Here is a 17,115-nt window from a genome sequence, read left to right on the forward strand (position 1 = left end):
ATACATACATACATATATATAAATATTTCATGAAGATTTAAGAAGTATTTTAACATTACTGATGGATGGTGGAACTCATTTGAGCTACTTTCTAGTAGAGTTGTTTAAACTATAGAGATTCTGAAGATCTTAATATTAACTGCAGCGCCCCCTTTTAGTCGACTCGTCAACTTATCGGTCCTTTTGGTCTTGGTTGATTTCTTTTGTCAATCAAACTTTTTAAATGATTTTTCATAATCAAGGGCTTCTGCTGGACGATATTTCCCTCAATAAGCCTAAAAGCATTAGCACAAATGATAAGCTCCAGTTCCTAAAAAAACATTTATATGTCGCAGTATTTTACTCTGCAGATGAAGTTAATTAAACGATCCAAACGCAGATACCTCGGGCTATATGAGGAAAGTACACTTACCCGATTAGATGCATGGTGAGCGTAAACAAACCGCTGCAGTAATTACAACTTTAGATAAGTTGATAACTGTTGATAAGCCGTATACTGTTGGTCGTCTGACGAGAAAAGACGCAAAATTTCAGAAAAGTCTTGCATAACCGTGTCAATAGGCGTTGTTTGCTGAGGGTGGAGCGAAGGTTGCTTCAGATGTTTTTCGTTATTTAAAACGCATGCATGTGTTGACACATTGTTTTCTCCAGACCTGCAGCTGCGCATGTTTTCTTCAGGCCCGTTTATGTAGACATGCAGTAATCACGCAGTAAAGGACAGCTGCTCATGGGACAGAAACTCCTCCTCCTTAAGCAACACAACACATCTAAGATCCTAAAAGTATGGTGAATTGGTAATGCTGTAATAACCAAATTGTTGTATGGATTCGCAGTAAGAAGGGGGAAAAATACGTCAAATAACCTTTAGGGAACGTGAGAACATTTTAGTTAAAAAAAACAATTCATGTCAATGGATTTTGCGCGTTTTTAATTAACTCATCACAAACCATTTGAGGAACATAAAGCCAGCAGGCAGTGGTAATGTCATCTGCACAGTTGCTGTAAAATATATTTGAAAAGAATAAAACAGGAACCCAAAACCAAGTTAGCTCCTGGCTATAAATCCCACTTTATTCTCTGTGATGATAAATGATATATTTGAAAATATGCCAATGGATATGGGGAAAAGAGAGAGAAATGTGGAACATTAAAAGAAAAGAGGTGCGTAAAGTTGAAATGGGGGGAGGGATTTACATTTTCAGTGGAGAAGACAAAAATTATGCTCTTTACCAGAAGGAAACTCAGGAAGGCAATAATCTGAAATTACATGGAAGTGACCGGGAGAGAGTTGAAAGTCTTTTGGGAGTGTATTTGACCCGAGATTAACATGGAGAGAGCCTATAGAAATGTGGAGGATGAATGTAAAAAAGTGATAAATGTTTTGAGATGTCTTACAGGAGAGGGATGGGGAGCTGATACTGCATCACTGAAATACATATTGCTGTGGAATATTTCTAGGTTAATCAGGAGAAGAGAGTTTTTGTTCACAAATCAATAATAAAGTCTTAACAAGATTCAAGTTTGTCTTTGTCCGTTTATTCTCTTGCAAGAGGGAAGAGAATACCACAGCTCAGCAAAGCTTCGACTAAGTATCAGACACCACATCATTTTATGCATACAGAGGCCCGCTCCTAGATAAATCATACATAGGGGAGTCCAGGTCTTTTGACACAGGCTGTCTTGATCTGCTCATTATCTAGTTTCTGCTAGATGCGTTCAACTGGGAACCAGTTACGGTTTCAAGGTAAGATGAGACTTTCACCTGCAAGTTCCTCATTACTGCATAGTTTTAATCACAGGTAAGTTTCGGGTTCACAACACGAACACACAAAGTTCAATATATTTTGCCATTACAATATATGTAACTCTAATCAGATCAAGGCCAGACTATGGGATTGTGGTATGTGGATCAGCAGCTAAATCTGTGCTTGCAGGGCTGGATGTAATTCAGGCTTGGGCTTTGAGAGTGTGTTTAGGAGCAATGAGAACATCGCCAGTGTGTGCACTTCAAGTTGAAGCAGTATGCCATCAGCTGTTACCACTGTGGAAACAGCTGATGGCATACTGGATAAATCTGAGGGGGCATGAAGATAGTCATCCGACCAAAAGAGTACAGGCCAGCTGGAAAAGGGAGAGAGCACAACAATTACATTTGGCTGGTCAGGAGATGCAGCAACAAGAGACCTGGGAGTGCACGAAAAGGAGTTCTGCTCAACTGTAATATGGCCTTTTAATTCCTGTGTGCATGTTAGAAACTCTGGTGGTAGATTTAAAAACTGCTTCAAATTAATGAAAAAAATAAAGGTGCAGATCTGGTGAGTGAGTTTTATGGATATGAGGAATAAATACAAAGACTATCTGCAGGTTTTTTCAGATAGATCGAAGGATCCAACAACAGGCCACACAGGTTCTGCAGTCACAGTTCCTATAGAGGTGAGGTAGACGGACCTCAAATTGCCTTAGTGTATTTACTCTTGAGCTGTACGCCATCCCAATGGCTTTAGAATGGGTAAAACAAAATAAACCAAACAAAGTCTTAATCTGTAGTGATTTAGTTTCTGCTCTGTACAGTCTCATGTCAGGTACGGTTTGTAATCGTCAGGATTCAACCGATGAAATAATGTTAATTCACGCAAGAATAAGGGAATAAGGAAACAAGGTGGTGAGGTTGTATTAATGGGTTCCTGCTCATACAGGCATTCTGGGAAATTAAAGAATAAACAAATTAGCCAAACAAGCTGTTGAAAAAGGAAATATAGATACACACATTAATCTTTCAAAATCAGAAGGAAAGCAATAAAGAGTGGCAGGAGCATTGGGATCTGGGACAAGAGGAAGACATTTACATTAAATTCAAAATAGAGATGGTATTGTGAGAAGTAGGGGAGGAAATTAGAAAACAGGAGACATTACTAGGTGAAGAATAGGGCACAGTTATCGGAACAGAACACTTCACATTAAAGGGAAGCATCCAACCGGTTTTTGTTGTCAAAATTTAAAGATTGGGGAAAACAGGAGCAGATCAGATCATATTGGAGTGTTGCGGAAGTGGGTAGAAGATGCTTGGTCAGCTTCTTGAGGAGAACGGGACTGATCAGAAAAATAGAACATCCCGGACACTGTAGGAGCTCCAGAAGATGGCGGTAGTGCAACGTTGAGGATGCAACTGCCATTAAAGCCCAAAGAAGAAGAAGAAGAAGAAGAAGAAGTTATCTCCTGGGTAGCTACCTACCATTTGCCCGGTAGAATTGTATCAACGTTAATATATATAAAATAAACAAATTATTTCCCGAAGATGTCCAAAAGACATCGCCTGGATTTGGGTGATGACCACTCCTCCACTAAGAAGAGGTCTGAAGGGTACGTGAAGCTCCGCAGTTAATGTCCGCTTTAACCAGTTAGGTACTAGTAACTATTAGCCGATGCTAGTTGACTTGGCTAATAGCCCCCATTGATTTATAATGAGAACCGTTAACATATAATCACAGCTGTTCATTTTTTTAGCTCTGTTTTTTGTGCCACTGCTCAATGGTGCCTGACTGTTCTTCAGAGACAGGGTTATGAATTAATTGCGTCTTGCTGCAATGCTTAATACCTTCATGTAGGTTAGCTAATGAGGACGGCGCTAGCCATCAAACGTTACCATCACCATTGAGGCACGTGTGTGTGTGGCTAAAGTGCTCACTTAGCGAGTTGCCCACAACCTTAGCTAGCTAGCTTAATTTGGCTTAACGTTAGCTGCCTAACCTTAAGCTACAAATGAAAATAATGTCATTTGGTTGTTGTAATAGCAATCTACTGTAAGAAATGATCACCTTGAGACCTCCCAACAAACCGTATTCTTACGCGCTAGCATGCTTGCTAACCAAAACTTTGTGGTCTCTTCTTACGGAGAACTATATTATTAACGGTAGCTACGCCAAGTCACTCATTTACTAATTTCACTCACGTACTGTAACGTTACACCTACGTTTATGTGAAGGTTATACTCTTCAACTTTATTGGAAACTGCTTCAAAGATACTTTCTTTCAGTTTTCTCTTTATTGTGAAGGGTCTATGATACTATTGGCGTTGTGTTGCAACAAACAACTTTAAACATCAGAGTTAAACGTTTCCCATCTCTGCTGTTCAGCTCATGTCATGTGAACTGGGCTGAATTAATACTTGTCCCTTTGACAGCAGTATAGGCAGGAATTCACAAGGTAGCTTCATATTGATTTACATTGGAGTATTTATTATTATGCCCTGCTCCGATGTTTTCAGGAGAGACCGGGACCGTGACAGAGACCGTGAGGACCGCTCCAGGGACAGGGATCGAGATAGGGACAGAGACCGGGACAGAGACCCAAAGCCCTCTAGTGTCCCGTCTAACAGCACGGCCTCCGTGCCATGCTTAGCACCCATCAAGCAGCTGGCTATGCAACAGCAGGTCAACCCATTCACCAACCTGCCGCACACACCGCGCTTCTACGAGATCCTGAAGAAAAGGTTACAGCTTCCAGTGTGGGAGTACAAGGAAAGATTCAGCGATATCATCACACGTCATCAGAGCTTTGTCCTTGTTGGAGAAACTGGTTCCGGGAAGACAACACAGGTCTGACATGCAACAAATCAGCCAGTACCTTTTGTGCATGTTGAATGACTTTTAAAGCCCCAGCATAACCAGTATGATGGCACTGTGTTGTTTAAACATGTGATTTCCTCTCAAATTATTTCTTTTTGAATTTATTGCAACTTTTCAATCTTTAGATCCCACAGTGGTGTGTGGACATGGTGAGGGGCTTGCCTGGGCCTAAGCGGGCGGTAGCCTGTACTCAGCCCAGGAGAGTGGCTGCTATGAGCGTGGCTCAAAGGGTGGCGGACGAAATGGACATCATGCTTGGACAGGAAGTCGGCTACTCCATTCGATTTGAGGACTGCAGCTCTGCTAAGACTATACTCAAGTAAGGGATTGAGGTCTTTTGTAGGCACAGAGCTACCAGTCTTATTGTTTTGATCCAGAACGTCTCAATCTAACAAAGCACGTGTGTAATTTCTTTAGATACATGACAGATGGTATGTTACTAAGAGAGGCTATGAATGACCCGTTGCTGGAGAGATATGGTGTCATCATTCTGGACGAGGCCCACGAGCGAACTCTGGCCACAGATATCCTAATGGGAGTACTTAAGGAGGTGGTGCGTCAAAGACCCGATCTAAAGGTACTAGCTCACTTTTTAATAACAGCAATTAATCATTTGCCTGCCATAATCATGGTATATGTCATGTTTTGCTACACCAGTGTGCTTTACTAAATTGGTAAGCCGAAGAATATGATTCCTTGTGTAAAACATACACAGTCCAAAAAACTGTCGACAGCCTCCCAAGGGTTTACGCCACTGTTATACACTCGCTGTTATACACTCGCTGTTATACACTCTCTTTCCTAAAATGAATCAAATTTCTGAACCTGACGAAGAGCCAGCTTGGGCGTTTTCTAATGTAATGAAATAGAAATATCGAAAGGAAACCTTTAACTGTGATGCGAGTCTTTGGAAGGCAACAATAAATTAATCAGCAAGTGTGCCAATTCAATTCTATTACCATTTGTTAGAATTAGACACTTGCTCACTATTCAAGAGAAGGTGTATAATAAATAGATGCTGAGCAGCTCGGGCTGGGCGTGTCCTTTTTGATTCTAATAACGTTTTGTTATGGCCATGCACAAAGTCTTACAACAGATGAAGAGCAGTGTGGTACTTTACACAGGATTGCATAAAGGCAAGACTTCGTCAGAGCAACGTCTTCTGGAACTAAGAACTTGAGAAATTGCATAATCTTAATCGACAAATCTCATTAAAATATCTACTAAGTCAGTTTTATTTTCTGATGTGGTTAAAGGCGGTATGGAGCTGCTGGCACTAATCTAACCTTTCCGCCTCTGACGCATTGGTCTCTAAATAGAAGTTGGAAAAAACAACATTTACAAAAATGTTTTCCCATCATGCACAGGTGATCGTCATGAGTGCCACGCTAGATGCCGGGAAGTTCCAGGTTTACTTCGACAACTGTCCTCTCCTGACCATCCCTGGGCGTACACACCCTGTAGAGATTTTCTACACTCCTGAACCGGAGCGAGATTACCTTGAGGCAGCGATCCGGACCGTCATCCAGATTCATATGTGTGAGGAAGAAGAAGGTGACTGCCTTCTCTTTCTAACTGGTCAAGAGGTAAGACTTGTGACACTTGCATTACTCCAGTCCATTGTAGTTGTCTTTATACACGCAAGTTGAATAACATTTTTCTTTCAGGAAATTGACGAGGCCTGCAAACGGATTAAGCGTGAGGTGGATGACCTCGGACCTGATGTCGGAGACATCAAAATCATTCCACTGTATTCCACATTGCCACCACAGCAGCAGCAAAGGATCTTTGAGCCGCCTCCTCCAAGAAAGCCCAATGGTGCTATCGGAAGAAAGGTACATTTCAACTAATAGAAGATGCATTTTAATTTATCGCACCAGGTTAAATTATGCATCTTACTTTACATTATGTGTCTATTTGTTCCTACTTATCAGAATGTGATAAATGATATCTGAGAGCCTTTTGCTTCATCCACAGGTTGTGGTTTCGACAAACATTGCAGAGACCTCTCTGACCATTGATGGTGTGGTGTTTGTCATCGATCCTGGATTTGCCAAGCAAAAGGTGGGCCAAGTGTAGCTCAGCTCACTGGAGTTTTAGTGCATTTAGTCCTGTTTGCAATGTGGTGCTGCATCAAAATTTGGATGATTCTGAAAAACTCATTAATATAAAGGCAGATACAGAATGCTTTATTTGAGGCTTGTGGCTCGACATCCCTCGTCAGGTCAACTATTTCATTTAAACATGCTTTTAAAATGTGTGTTCAGGTTTACAATCCCCGTATCAGAGTTGAGTCTTTGCTCGTCACGGCCATCAGTAAAGCTTCTGCCCAGCAGAGGGCAGGACGAGCCGGCAGAACCCGTCCGGGGAAGTGTTTCCGCCTCTACACAGAGAAGGCCTACAAAACAGAGATGCAGGCAAGTGATAGTACCGGACTTCTTTGCACATTTCTGACTGTTTTAGTTGTTTATTAACATTGTATACACCCGCACTCCAGGATAACACATACCCTGAGATTCTTCGATCCAACTTGGGATCTGTCGTGCTGCAGCTGAAGAAGCTGGGTATTGATGACCTTGTGCACTTTGACTTCATGGATCCACCAGGTGAGTTGGTCTGCATTAGTTGCTAAAACATTTTATTAATCTCCACTTACGCATAACTCTCTGACCTTTCTGTCGGTCTCTTCCCTTTCTGCAGCTCCTGAGACACTGATGAGGGCCCTTGAGCTGCTGAATTACCTCGCAGCTCTCAACGATGACGGTGACCTGACGGAGCTGGGCTCCATGATGGCAGAGTTCCCTTTGGACCCCCAGCTGGCTAAGATGGTCATTGCCAGCTGCGAGTTTAACTGCTCTAACGAGATCCTTTCCATTACTGCCATGCTGTCAGGTAATGCCCAGGACTGGGCTGACATCTTCCTTGCCTTCTCTAGACCAAGCCTCTTGGGGTTAATCACAATACTACTTGCTGGTAGTTTTGAAACAAGTGATGGCAGGACTATTATTCATAACTGTATGTTTAATGTAGTATTACTGAAGTTTTTTTTACATATTAGAGGTGCAGACCAAAGTATTAAACAAACAATTTTAATCATTCCTAAGCAATGCTATGTAGGGATTACATTGTGTACAATAGTCACTATTATTTGAATAATAAAATCTGCGTGCCATTTTGTCATAGCTGTGCAGCCCCAACATGAACTCTTATGTCATCATCAAAAAGCCTCTTTAATCCACGAATTCCCCTTTGTTGGGAATGCCTTTCACTCTGGACAGCTTCACTTACATTTTAAAGCTGCTCTTTAATTTTGTATTGACTTTTAATTTTAGGTTGTAATTTTTTCAGGCTATGATAGTTTAGTATGTTCATTGACGAGCAAAAGAGTGTTTCCTCATCAAAGCCCGTGGATAGGGCAGGCATCACTTAATGTTTTTCATATACATCGCGTTAATCAGAATTTTCTTTTCATTTAAATAATGCATTGTGAATTGTTATCATTATTATTATCATTATTATTATTATTATGAGTTATCGTATGTAGCCTGGAAGTATTTCAATTATCTGCTCTCTTACAAGCTTAAGCCTTATCTCTCTATACGAAAAAGTAAAATTTCTGAATCTTGAAAAGTAAAAACATTGCTGGTGTCCCTAACACTTTGTAGTTGTGTGAAAACTCTTGTTTTACAGATGTGGTTAAATGACCCCCTCTCTACAAGCTAATAGCCATAACAGTTGGGACTGACCATGAGAAAAGACTGCAGCCCCCTTTGATAGAGCTTGTGGTCCCGCCCTGTCCCAACGCAGTGTCGAGTGCCCTAGCATCATAGGCTTTGCTCCATTTTTCTCTGAATATATGACTCATCCCTATGGGCGGCTTTGTTGGGGCCCATACCAACCTTGTTTAGTCCCACAGTGTTTTGTCCGACCCACGGAGGCTAAGAAGGCAGCAGACGAGTCCAAGATGAGGTTTGCTCACATCGACGGAGACCACTTGACGCTGCTCAACGTCTACCACGCCTTCAAACAAAGTAAGCACGTTAAAAGTTTCATACTTAAATATTGAATATGCAGCGACGAATCTCTGCTGTCTATTGAAGCAGATGGTTGTCAGCTGATCGGCTATGACCAGTGGCATATTTTCGATTCATTATTTTTTTGTGCACATTTTCACACTTGCCAGTCCCATTTTCACACTTGCGCCACTGCTGCATGATAGTTGTACATCTGCACACTGCAGCACAGACGATAATGTCTACGCCCCACACACACACGCGCACACACACACACACACATGATGTTGGTGTGGAAGTTCTTCATTGTGAGAAGGGAAGACATAGAGCTCACAATTTCTCACAAATGCAAGTCTAAAGTAAGCCATGGAGAAACAACCGTAAGAATATTTAGGACAACTGGCTAACTTAATCAGCTACTTATCTTGTTATTCATTCCCATGCATGAAACATTCAACTTCAATGCCAAGATTGTTTTTTTTAATTAAAAATGTAACCTTTTATTTTTATGCAAAATAACCACTATAGATGACAGTAGCAAAAAGCTAAAAATGTTTTGACTGTTTATCCTGACTGTGATACGGTTGAAATTATTTTTTGGTATAGTTGGTAAAACACTTAGTTTGGAGCCTTGCTGTGATTGGGCAGGTCACACTTTTAACAAAATCAGGAGGAAGACATTGGCCAAGAAAATGGCATGTCATAAGTTTAACTGCTGGACTTGAGATGTCTCTTTCCAAACCAGTTGTGATGTCACAAAATCATGCTCATACGTACACAGGTCCCGACACACCACACCCACATCAACAAACTAGCGGCGACAAAGGCCGACTGTTGAGGTGCCTCACGTCGTTTTGTCTTTAAGTGTTATCTGCTGTCATGTTTTTATGCTTTGTGTGGACCCCAAGAAGGAAAGATGTTCTGCACCAGCTAATGTGGATCGAGGCCTGTGGATATATAAGCTGTTATGACACATGCATGAAACAAAGCAGCGTTTGCCTACCAGCTTATATCCAAATGGCCATGACACATTGAAATGATGAGATGAGAAACAAGGAGAGCCTTCTTTCAGCAAATGTCTGAATTTTTGTCATACTTTTTTGCAGACCACGAGGCTAACCAGTGGTGCTATGACAACTTTGTCAACTACCGTTCACTGATGTCTGCCGACAACGTACGGCAGCAGCTGTCCAGGATCATGGACCGCTTCAACCTGCCCCGTCGTAGCACAGAGTTCACCAGCAGAGATTACTACACCAACATCCGCAGAGCGCTCTGCACCGGCTTCTTCATGCAGGTAAACGCAGATTAGCAAATGTTTAAGTCGGTAAGCTGATCTAAAGACATCATTCATGATGTTTTTTACAGGATATGACTTAAGTTTGCACCACAGATGTTTGCGGACTTGCGTCTCTCTGTGCCTGTGGAAGTCTACATTAATTAATATATCCTTTAATCCTCCAGGTGGCTCATTTGGAGCGCACAGGTCATTACCTCACAGTCAAAGACAACCAAGTGGTCCAACTGCACCCATCTACAGTCCTGGACCACAAGCCCGAGTGGGTGCTCTACAATGAATTTGTCCTCACCACCAAAAACTACATCCGCACGTGCACAGACATCAAACCAGAGTGGTATGTGTGCAAAGATGTTTAACTTTTTGTAATACAGGTTCATCTAACTAGAAAAGCAAGGATTGTATGCATGTTTGTATGGTATGTCCTACGCTTATCTCGAGAACCGTTCATCTGTACATTGCTGGAGACCAGAGGACGTTCATTGTTGAATTTTGTACAATTTACTCACGCGACGCATTCAATATTGATACACTTTGAATATACTAGCCAACAGCACTCTGTGCAGCAGCGGGGTGGGGGGTAGGGTGAGTCCAGCATGATGTGTCAGCGACTTGGGCCGTCATGGCAGGTGTATTGCTGTGGAAGCAGGATGTCGTGTGTGAAGTTGTTTGTATGAGTGGTTCTCGAGAAAGCTGCAACACCACAGGCCGAGCATTCGGTCCGTTCCGAACAAGCATGTTTTGCACGGGCACGGCACTGAGCTGTGATTGTACATGATCTCCTGACGGATTCATTCATGGTCTTCTCTCTTCTGTTACAGGCTGGTGAAGATCGCACCCCAGTACTATGAAATGAGTAACTTCCCACAATGTGAGGCAAAAAGACAGCTGGAGCGAATCGTTGCCAAACTAGAGAGCAAGGAGTATTCCCAGTACTGAACAATAGCCAAGAAGTGTCCTGGAAACAACTTGGTACTTGTTTTTAGATCTTTCTGTATCATTGTATCTTAATGTTTAAAATTTGACATTTTGATTTTTATATTTTGTTTGCTTTTTTTTGTTTTGTTTTGTTTTGTTTCTTTTTCCCATCAATGTTCATTATGTAACTAAGTGTAATGTCAGATGAAATATCAGCGGCAAATATTAGACCTGGCTATAAAGATTTTCAAAAGGAGTATCAGAAACATGTCATTTAGATGTGGTTGACTTTCCTTTAGTGGATTGCTGAGTCATAAAAAAAGATGTGCTTGCTTTGTTTCTTTAATAAAGGAGCTTTGACTTAATTTCTGTGCACATCTTAATTACTAAAGTCTGTTATTCCAAAGGTAGTGTGGTCCCTAGTGGAGTGTTGTTGGGATACTGATTTGGTAGTTCAAATTTGCTTGATATAAATATGTGAACAATTCTTCAGACTGGTTTATGATCAATCATAACACGGGGTAGTACCATAACTGTTGCACAATACTACACTTCCAGTATTTTAATATCTTAAAGGTCCCATATTGTGAAAACTCACTTTTCACAGTATTACTCGTAAACCTTCTAAATATGTTCCAGTTTATTTCCTGTTGCAGTGTATCTGAATGTTTACATTAAGCATGTAAACATGTTCTAGTAGAAACACAAAATACAAGCATGAACCTGGAAATGAGCATTATTTCTCCTTTACTACATATTTATTTGTTTGTGCTTTTTAAAAGTTCTGAGCAGCCACTGTTCAGCTCAATTGTTTTATGTATTACCTAATGTGGATCTCGGCTTATGATGCACTCTACATATAAAATAAGGAAAATGTGTTCTGGTTTAAGTTTAGGAAACAGAATTAGATCCAAAGCGCTTTTCATTAACATACTTTATTTTGTCAGAAATGTAGATATTCAATTATAATTCACCTTATAACTGGTAACAAACCTGGGAGTCAGAGGGATCACAGTGATAAAAACTTAAGGCATAACAGATTAAAAACAAGACAGAAAATAAACATTACTTCCTGACAAAATTGTTTACATTTCTTAAAATCTTGCATTTTTAAAACACTGGACAACATCTGACAAGGGAACATCACTCTTAACTACTCGGGAAGTAACTTGTGGGTTATAACATGGTTATAAAGGGACATGAGCCAAAAAAGGTTGGAAGCCACTGCCTTATACCACTAAGTATTTTTCTATTTACTGTAAATAGTGCTGCTGCTAATTTAAGTGTTAAAAGAGCCCAGACCTCCCCAAATATACTTTCAACCAACCAATATCCAAGGAAAACTGAAGGTAATTGACATACAAACAGAAAATGAAGTTGTACGTATACTGTCATCTCAAGTTTTTTTTAAACTAAAAATAACAGCTTGACAGTGTTCGCTATCACTGCTGTTCAATATCCTCTATGGTCTCTGGCAGGCACCTATTGCATGTCTCTGATAGCGTTCTTGCCACTATTCCCCCCAGTACAGCTGCAGAGCACAGGATGACCTGGGGCAGGTCCTTCCACACCTCATCGAGTAAGACAATCAAAGGAGCCACAGCTACACCAAGTCGAGCCATGAAGGAGTTGTAACCCATGCCGTTCTGCCTAAAAAAAAAAAACACAGGAGACTAACTTTAGGGCTCTAAATGATGCTTTTATTACTTTTAGGTTGAAAAAAATCTTATTTATTCAATGTCCTGCAGTGTTGATATAGTTACCTTATGACAGTGGGATAGAGCTCAGAACTGTAGAGCACAATAGTTGCAAAGGAAGCTGAAGAAAACCCTTTTCCAATGACTGCCACCACCGTTCTGACAGTAGACATATCTGAAAACAAGATGTCAGTAATTGAGGGATGGCTTTTTGTTGTTGCAGTTAGTGCAGTTAGTAATGAAAACACTACTATTCAATATATATTGTGTATACTGAGTAATCTCTGTTATTAAAACAGTTACATTTTAAAATATCATAAACCTGTAGGCCCCAAGTCTGTGGACGTCAATGAATGCTTACCTTTAGGTATTACAATGTTGATTCCAAGACAGACGCCAGCCATTAGCAGAGTTCCCACCTCAGTGTTTCGCCTGCCTATCTTATCCAGTAAGTAGTAAACTGATACTTTGGCTGGCAGCTCAATGACAGCATAGGTAAACTGAGTGAGGTAGATGTTGAGCCCAAAGCCTGTGATGTTGAAGCTGATGCCGTAAAATGCAGTTGCCACGCAAAACCTAACGGAAGAGAGAGTGGAGACTCATTAAGCAAAATTGATAGTTTATTTAGATACAGTCAGAACTATTCACCTGGATCGTTTAAAATGTAATACAACCCAAAATCATTGAGCACAATGGCATTGGGAATACAGACCACACTGTACCAGTACATAGTGCCAGTTTCCTCATGTTGGGTGTTCGTATCAGATCGAAGTATGAATAAGGCCGATCTCTCTTCTCGGTTACAACAATAGTCGACAGTGTCTGAAAGAATGCAAAGCAGCATTATTCTTTAAAGCCTGTGATCAAAATGTAAAGGATTAACATCTATAATAGTGTATTAGAAAACTCAAACTAATTGTAATCTGTAAGATTGCAGGCCCACTTCGTTAATTATCTTGATGTAACCGTCATCTGGAATATGCCAACCTCTATTTTAAGTGTGTCAATTAGCTCCGCTGTTCCGTTCATCTTGGCACATTTTTTCAAATACATCTGAGCTTGCTCCAGCTTTCCATTAGCAATGAGCCACCTCGCTGACTCTGGCATCCACCTAATGTTAAAAGCAGACATTTTGTTTTTACATCTAATGTATTGCATTATTTCATTGCATGTTTACATTAAAAACAAACCTGATGTAAATGATGTACCTAATCTATGTATCTAATCCCCGTCGGGTACAAGCACAGCACAAAAGTAGCATACAAAGGCAAAAGAGAAATAGTCTGCACACTGAATACTGCAAGTTAATGTTGCAGTCCTCTAACCTAGGGCTCACGATGGTCAGTTAAAAGAAATGGATAACAGATATCATTTTTTCTATTCCATGCGTTGTTCTTCAGTCAAAAGCGATATTTTACCCACGATGGAACTGGACAGCAACAGTTCAGTTGGAGATTCAAGTGCGTTATGCTAGTAGCAGCTAAGGGAGCAGACGAGGAGCAGGCTACAGAGGTCAGGCTACCTCCCTTTTTTTCTAACTCCACATCCCCAAATTAGTTTTTACTTTTAAAATTTGCAGTCTTAAGCTACAACTAAAGTTGACTTTGTATTCACTCTCACACATTTGATCTTAAACCGGCATTAAACTTTTGGAAGATGAGCCTTTGATAGTTTAAACATTGTCTTATAACATTTTTCAGAGTTTGCAATATTCATGTGCGAACTACATAGTTTTTTTCCCCCCAACGTTTATCCTCAACCAATGCAAATGTTGGGCACCCCAAAACACAATGTCTCCAGGGCTCATGGTAGAGGACTTCTGTTTGATGAAAAGATCTGAGCTATTCAGTCCTACCTCCAGGTGATAATGGCCAAGGTTAGAGGTGAGGTGACACTAACAATTAGCCACCGCCAATCAGTCACAAAATAAGCAATAGCTGCAAAAACTGTGTTCCCAAATGTCCAGGATAAGCTGTCGATGACTCCAACCAGCTTCCTATGCTCGATGTCCACCCATTCCACACCTGCAAAAAACAAACACCTCATCACATTGCAGGGATCAAAATTCAGAGAAACAAATTTATTTTTTGTACACCTACATTTGCTAGCCTAGGCCTCTGAACTTGCTATGATATAGAAAACATGTAACAGCTTACAACAGAAATTGAAATATATTCTTACTGAGGACTGTTGTGACAATGACGATGCCGGTGATGCAAAACCCAGTGAAGAACCTCAGCACTGCAAACATCACATAGGATGTAGAAAAAGCACTTGCAATAGCAATGAGCATTCCAGACACATACGACACCAGCAGCATGATCCTTCGGCCAAACCTATGGAGAGTCAGAGAGTTTCCAAATTTTGATTTTACTGATTGGTTGAAACACTTGATAATCAAAGTAATAAGCTGAATGTCAAGGAGCCAAGCTGCAATACCTGTCACTCAGACTTCCAAAAGTTATTGCACCAAACATCACTCCAACAAAGAAGATGGTAGCAGTTGCTTTGTTTTCCCCTCTTCTATCACACACCAGGTCCCACTTAAACAGACAAATAAAGAAAGAGGGTTGATGAGTGACTTCTCCCTAAAAGGAGGTCATGATGGTGAACAAGTACATTTTATTTCATCTGATTATTTTTACTAATGACAAGAAATTAAGGTCACCTGTGAGGTCAGTGTAGACTTGAAGGTGGTGTTATCGTACACCCACCCATTCTGGCACGGCACTGTGGGTAGATCAGTCATGTTGGAAGAGTTGATCAGCAGATGATACTGAGGCTCTGCAAACATCTGACAGGAGTTCAGACTCCCATCCTCCTCGACTGGAATACTTACAGCAAGCCTTTCTGCCTGGGATAAATTCCTAAAAAAACCTTCGTCATCCAGAGAGCTGATGTCGCAGTGGTGAGAAGGAATAGCCGCTATGAAGTTGTTTAGCATGAAGTGGCAGGGCATTGTGAAGCGGCCAATGAAACTGATCACAATGATCATTTTTTGAAATCTTCCAAATCCATTAATGTCGGCTAAAATGTTCTCGAACTTCATTGTGGCCTCCCACTGTGTGCAAAATCCTTTGAAACCGAGAGAAGAAGAAAATCCTCAGATGCACACGCCTTCAGACGACCAAGAATTAAGCCAACTTGGCTCTAAGACCTGGTCAAGACAACCTTTGGCATTTCTCTAATCCAGAGAAAATCAATGTTTTACCTCACTTAACCACTGATTTCAATCTGTCTGAGTGTGAAGCAGAGTTTGCATTTGTGTTAATAGTTAAAGCAGGAACCTCAGTCAGCATGTGGTGAAATGAGTCATCACTTTATTACATTTTATTTAAGAAATATTACATCGTTATTGCATTGTGTGATGGGAAAATATATCATTGTATCATGCTTAGTTTTAAAGAATGTACTACTCGTAGTCAGGCGATGTTTTTTAATTAGTTTTGTATCCAGGTGTCTTGTTATCTCTTCCCATGAAGGATGAGAAGTGAAGAGACACTGTGTCTTTGTCTTAGGAGAAAGACACAGAGAGACCTTGACTCCAGAAACTGAATGATTCAGAAACAGACATCCTGTCTGAAATAATTGTACTCCCCTTTTGCCACATTATCTGAATTTGTAAGGCATGAACCTTTTGTATGCATAAATGATGTTGAATGTTACACCTTTCAGAAGCCTTCTCACAGTACACTGAGATACGTGTTTTTGGGACTGCTCTCTCTTTATTGCAATAAAGACCAACAACTTTGATTCTTTCGAGACTCTGTTTATTGATCCAGATTGAAAACTTCCACCCTTCTCCCGATTAATCATAGAAATCTTCCATCACAATTGCAACACATAAAGTAGACATGAATCCGTACGTAAGGCTACACAAAAAAGTTTAAATCAAACTCAATCAAAATGAAGGCTCATTACCTTGTGTGCTCTACATGCTCAATAGTCTATGGTAGGCACATATTTTGTGTGTCAGGAAGAAAAGAAGCTGACAGCCCTGCAGCAACAGCCACCAGGGAGAAAATAGTATAGTTTTTAACTCATTTTAACTTATGTCTTGTTTGTTATTACAATTAAAGCCACTATGTAAAGCAAATTTGACTATTCATGACTTTGGCATCTCCCAGTGACCTTATTTACTTTTCACTCAGGAAATCTAAATTGCAAATTTCTTATTCTTGATCCAAGTATAGGTTTGTCTACAGCAAATTCTCTTTTTTTTATTCAAAAATAATACTTTCTGATTGACTGGCAGGTATCTGCAACAGGTCAAAAGTTAAACCACTGCTCTACATCAGTGAGCAAGGTAGCTGCAGTAGCACTGTTACATTACAAGCACAAGTCCACGTACACTGCAATTATGGACATAACTGCCTTGTATTGAGTCTGTTTTTTCAGAAAACGTTGAAGTGTATCATCACACAGTTTCAACGGACAACTGACCACTGCCACACAGAACAGCTGTGTCCAAGCTGTCATCCATTTTTAAAGTTTGTTCTCAGTTTGAGTGATCATGTATGAACAGTGGACTGAACAGATTAAACATTTTTTCATGATTTTAAAGA

General features: G+C 40.5%; 3 protein-coding genes across 3 annotated transcripts in view; 1 reads left to right on the plus strand and 2 right to left on the minus strand.

Moving 5' to 3' along the window:
• LOC116396698 (extracellular superoxide dismutase [Cu-Zn]) overlaps positions 1 to 734 on the minus strand; it is a 24,178-nt gene extending 23,444 nt beyond the window's left edge. The window contains exon 1 of the mRNA XM_031871452.1: positions 413 to 734. Coding sequence (XP_031727312.1) covers positions 413 to 426 — 14 coding nt within the window. The 5' untranslated portion in view covers positions 427 to 734. The remainder of the gene's footprint in view (positions 1 to 412) is intronic.
• A 2,453-nt stretch (positions 735 to 3,187) lies between these two features.
• LOC116396703 (pre-mRNA-splicing factor ATP-dependent RNA helicase DHX15) lies at positions 3,188 to 11,218 on the plus strand. Its single transcript, XM_031871457.1, has 14 exons — positions 3,188 to 3,360; positions 4,265 to 4,595; positions 4,751 to 4,944; positions 5,043 to 5,202; positions 5,993 to 6,211; positions 6,293 to 6,460; positions 6,603 to 6,689; positions 6,893 to 7,042; positions 7,123 to 7,231; positions 7,326 to 7,517; positions 8,534 to 8,656; positions 9,745 to 9,935; positions 10,103 to 10,272; positions 10,757 to 11,218. The coding sequence occupies exons 1-14, from the start codon at positions 3,296 to 3,298 to the stop codon at positions 10,872 to 10,874; spliced, it is 2,277 nt and encodes a 758-aa protein (XP_031727317.1). The 5' UTR covers positions 3,188 to 3,295; the 3' UTR covers positions 10,875 to 11,218.
• A 1,077-nt stretch (positions 11,219 to 12,295) lies between these two features.
• On the minus strand, positions 12,296 to 15,617 carry LOC116396654 (solute carrier family 22 member 7-like). Its single transcript, XM_031871399.1, has 9 exons — positions 15,219 to 15,617; positions 14,990 to 15,093; positions 14,732 to 14,886; positions 14,406 to 14,574; positions 13,538 to 13,661; positions 13,263 to 13,372; positions 12,912 to 13,126; positions 12,617 to 12,725; positions 12,296 to 12,503 (listed from the first exon to the last, which is right to left on the minus strand). Exons 1-9 carry the CDS (start codon positions 15,597 to 15,599, stop codon positions 12,296 to 12,298), a joined length of 1,575 nt encoding a protein of 524 aa, XP_031727259.1. The 5' UTR covers positions 15,600 to 15,617.
• Positions 15,618 to 17,115: the final 1,498 nt, after the last annotated feature.

Source organism: Anarrhichthys ocellatus, unplaced genomic scaffold (assembly GCF_004355925.1).
Source record: "Anarrhichthys ocellatus isolate YVR2014 unplaced genomic scaffold, GSC_Weel_1.0 scaffold58, whole genome shotgun sequence".
NCBI lineage: Eukaryota > Metazoa > Chordata > Actinopteri > Perciformes > Anarhichadidae > Anarrhichthys > Anarrhichthys ocellatus.

What these genes read in the sequence shown, in the direction of transcription:
- LOC116396703 (XM_031871457.1), top strand. Translation starts at nt 3,296, where the DNA reads ATGTCCAAAAGACATCGCCTGGATTTGGGTGATGACCACTCCTCCACT. An exon ending in CTGGATTTGCCAAGCAAAAG is followed by an intron (nt 6,690 to 6,892) that starts GTGGGCCAAGTG and finishes ATGTGTGTTCAG; the next exon opens with GTTTACAATCCCCGTATCAG. An exon ending in ACAGACATCAAACCAGAGTG is followed by an intron (nt 10,273 to 10,756) that starts GTATGTGTGCAA and finishes CTTCTGTTACAG; the next exon opens with GCTGGTGAAGATCGCACCCC.
- LOC116396654 (XM_031871399.1), bottom strand. Translation starts at nt 15,599, where the DNA reads ATGAAGTTCGAGAACATTTTAGCCGACATTAATGGATTTGGAAGATTT. An exon ending in TTTGGAAGTCTGAGTGACAG is followed by an intron (nt 14,887 to 14,989) that starts GTATTGCAGCTT and finishes GACTCTCCATAG; the next exon opens with GTTTGGCCGAAGGATCATGC. An exon ending in TTGACACACTTAAAATAGAG is followed by an intron (nt 13,373 to 13,537) that starts GTTGGCATATTC and finishes GCATTCTTTCAG; the next exon opens with ACACTGTCGACTATTGTTGT.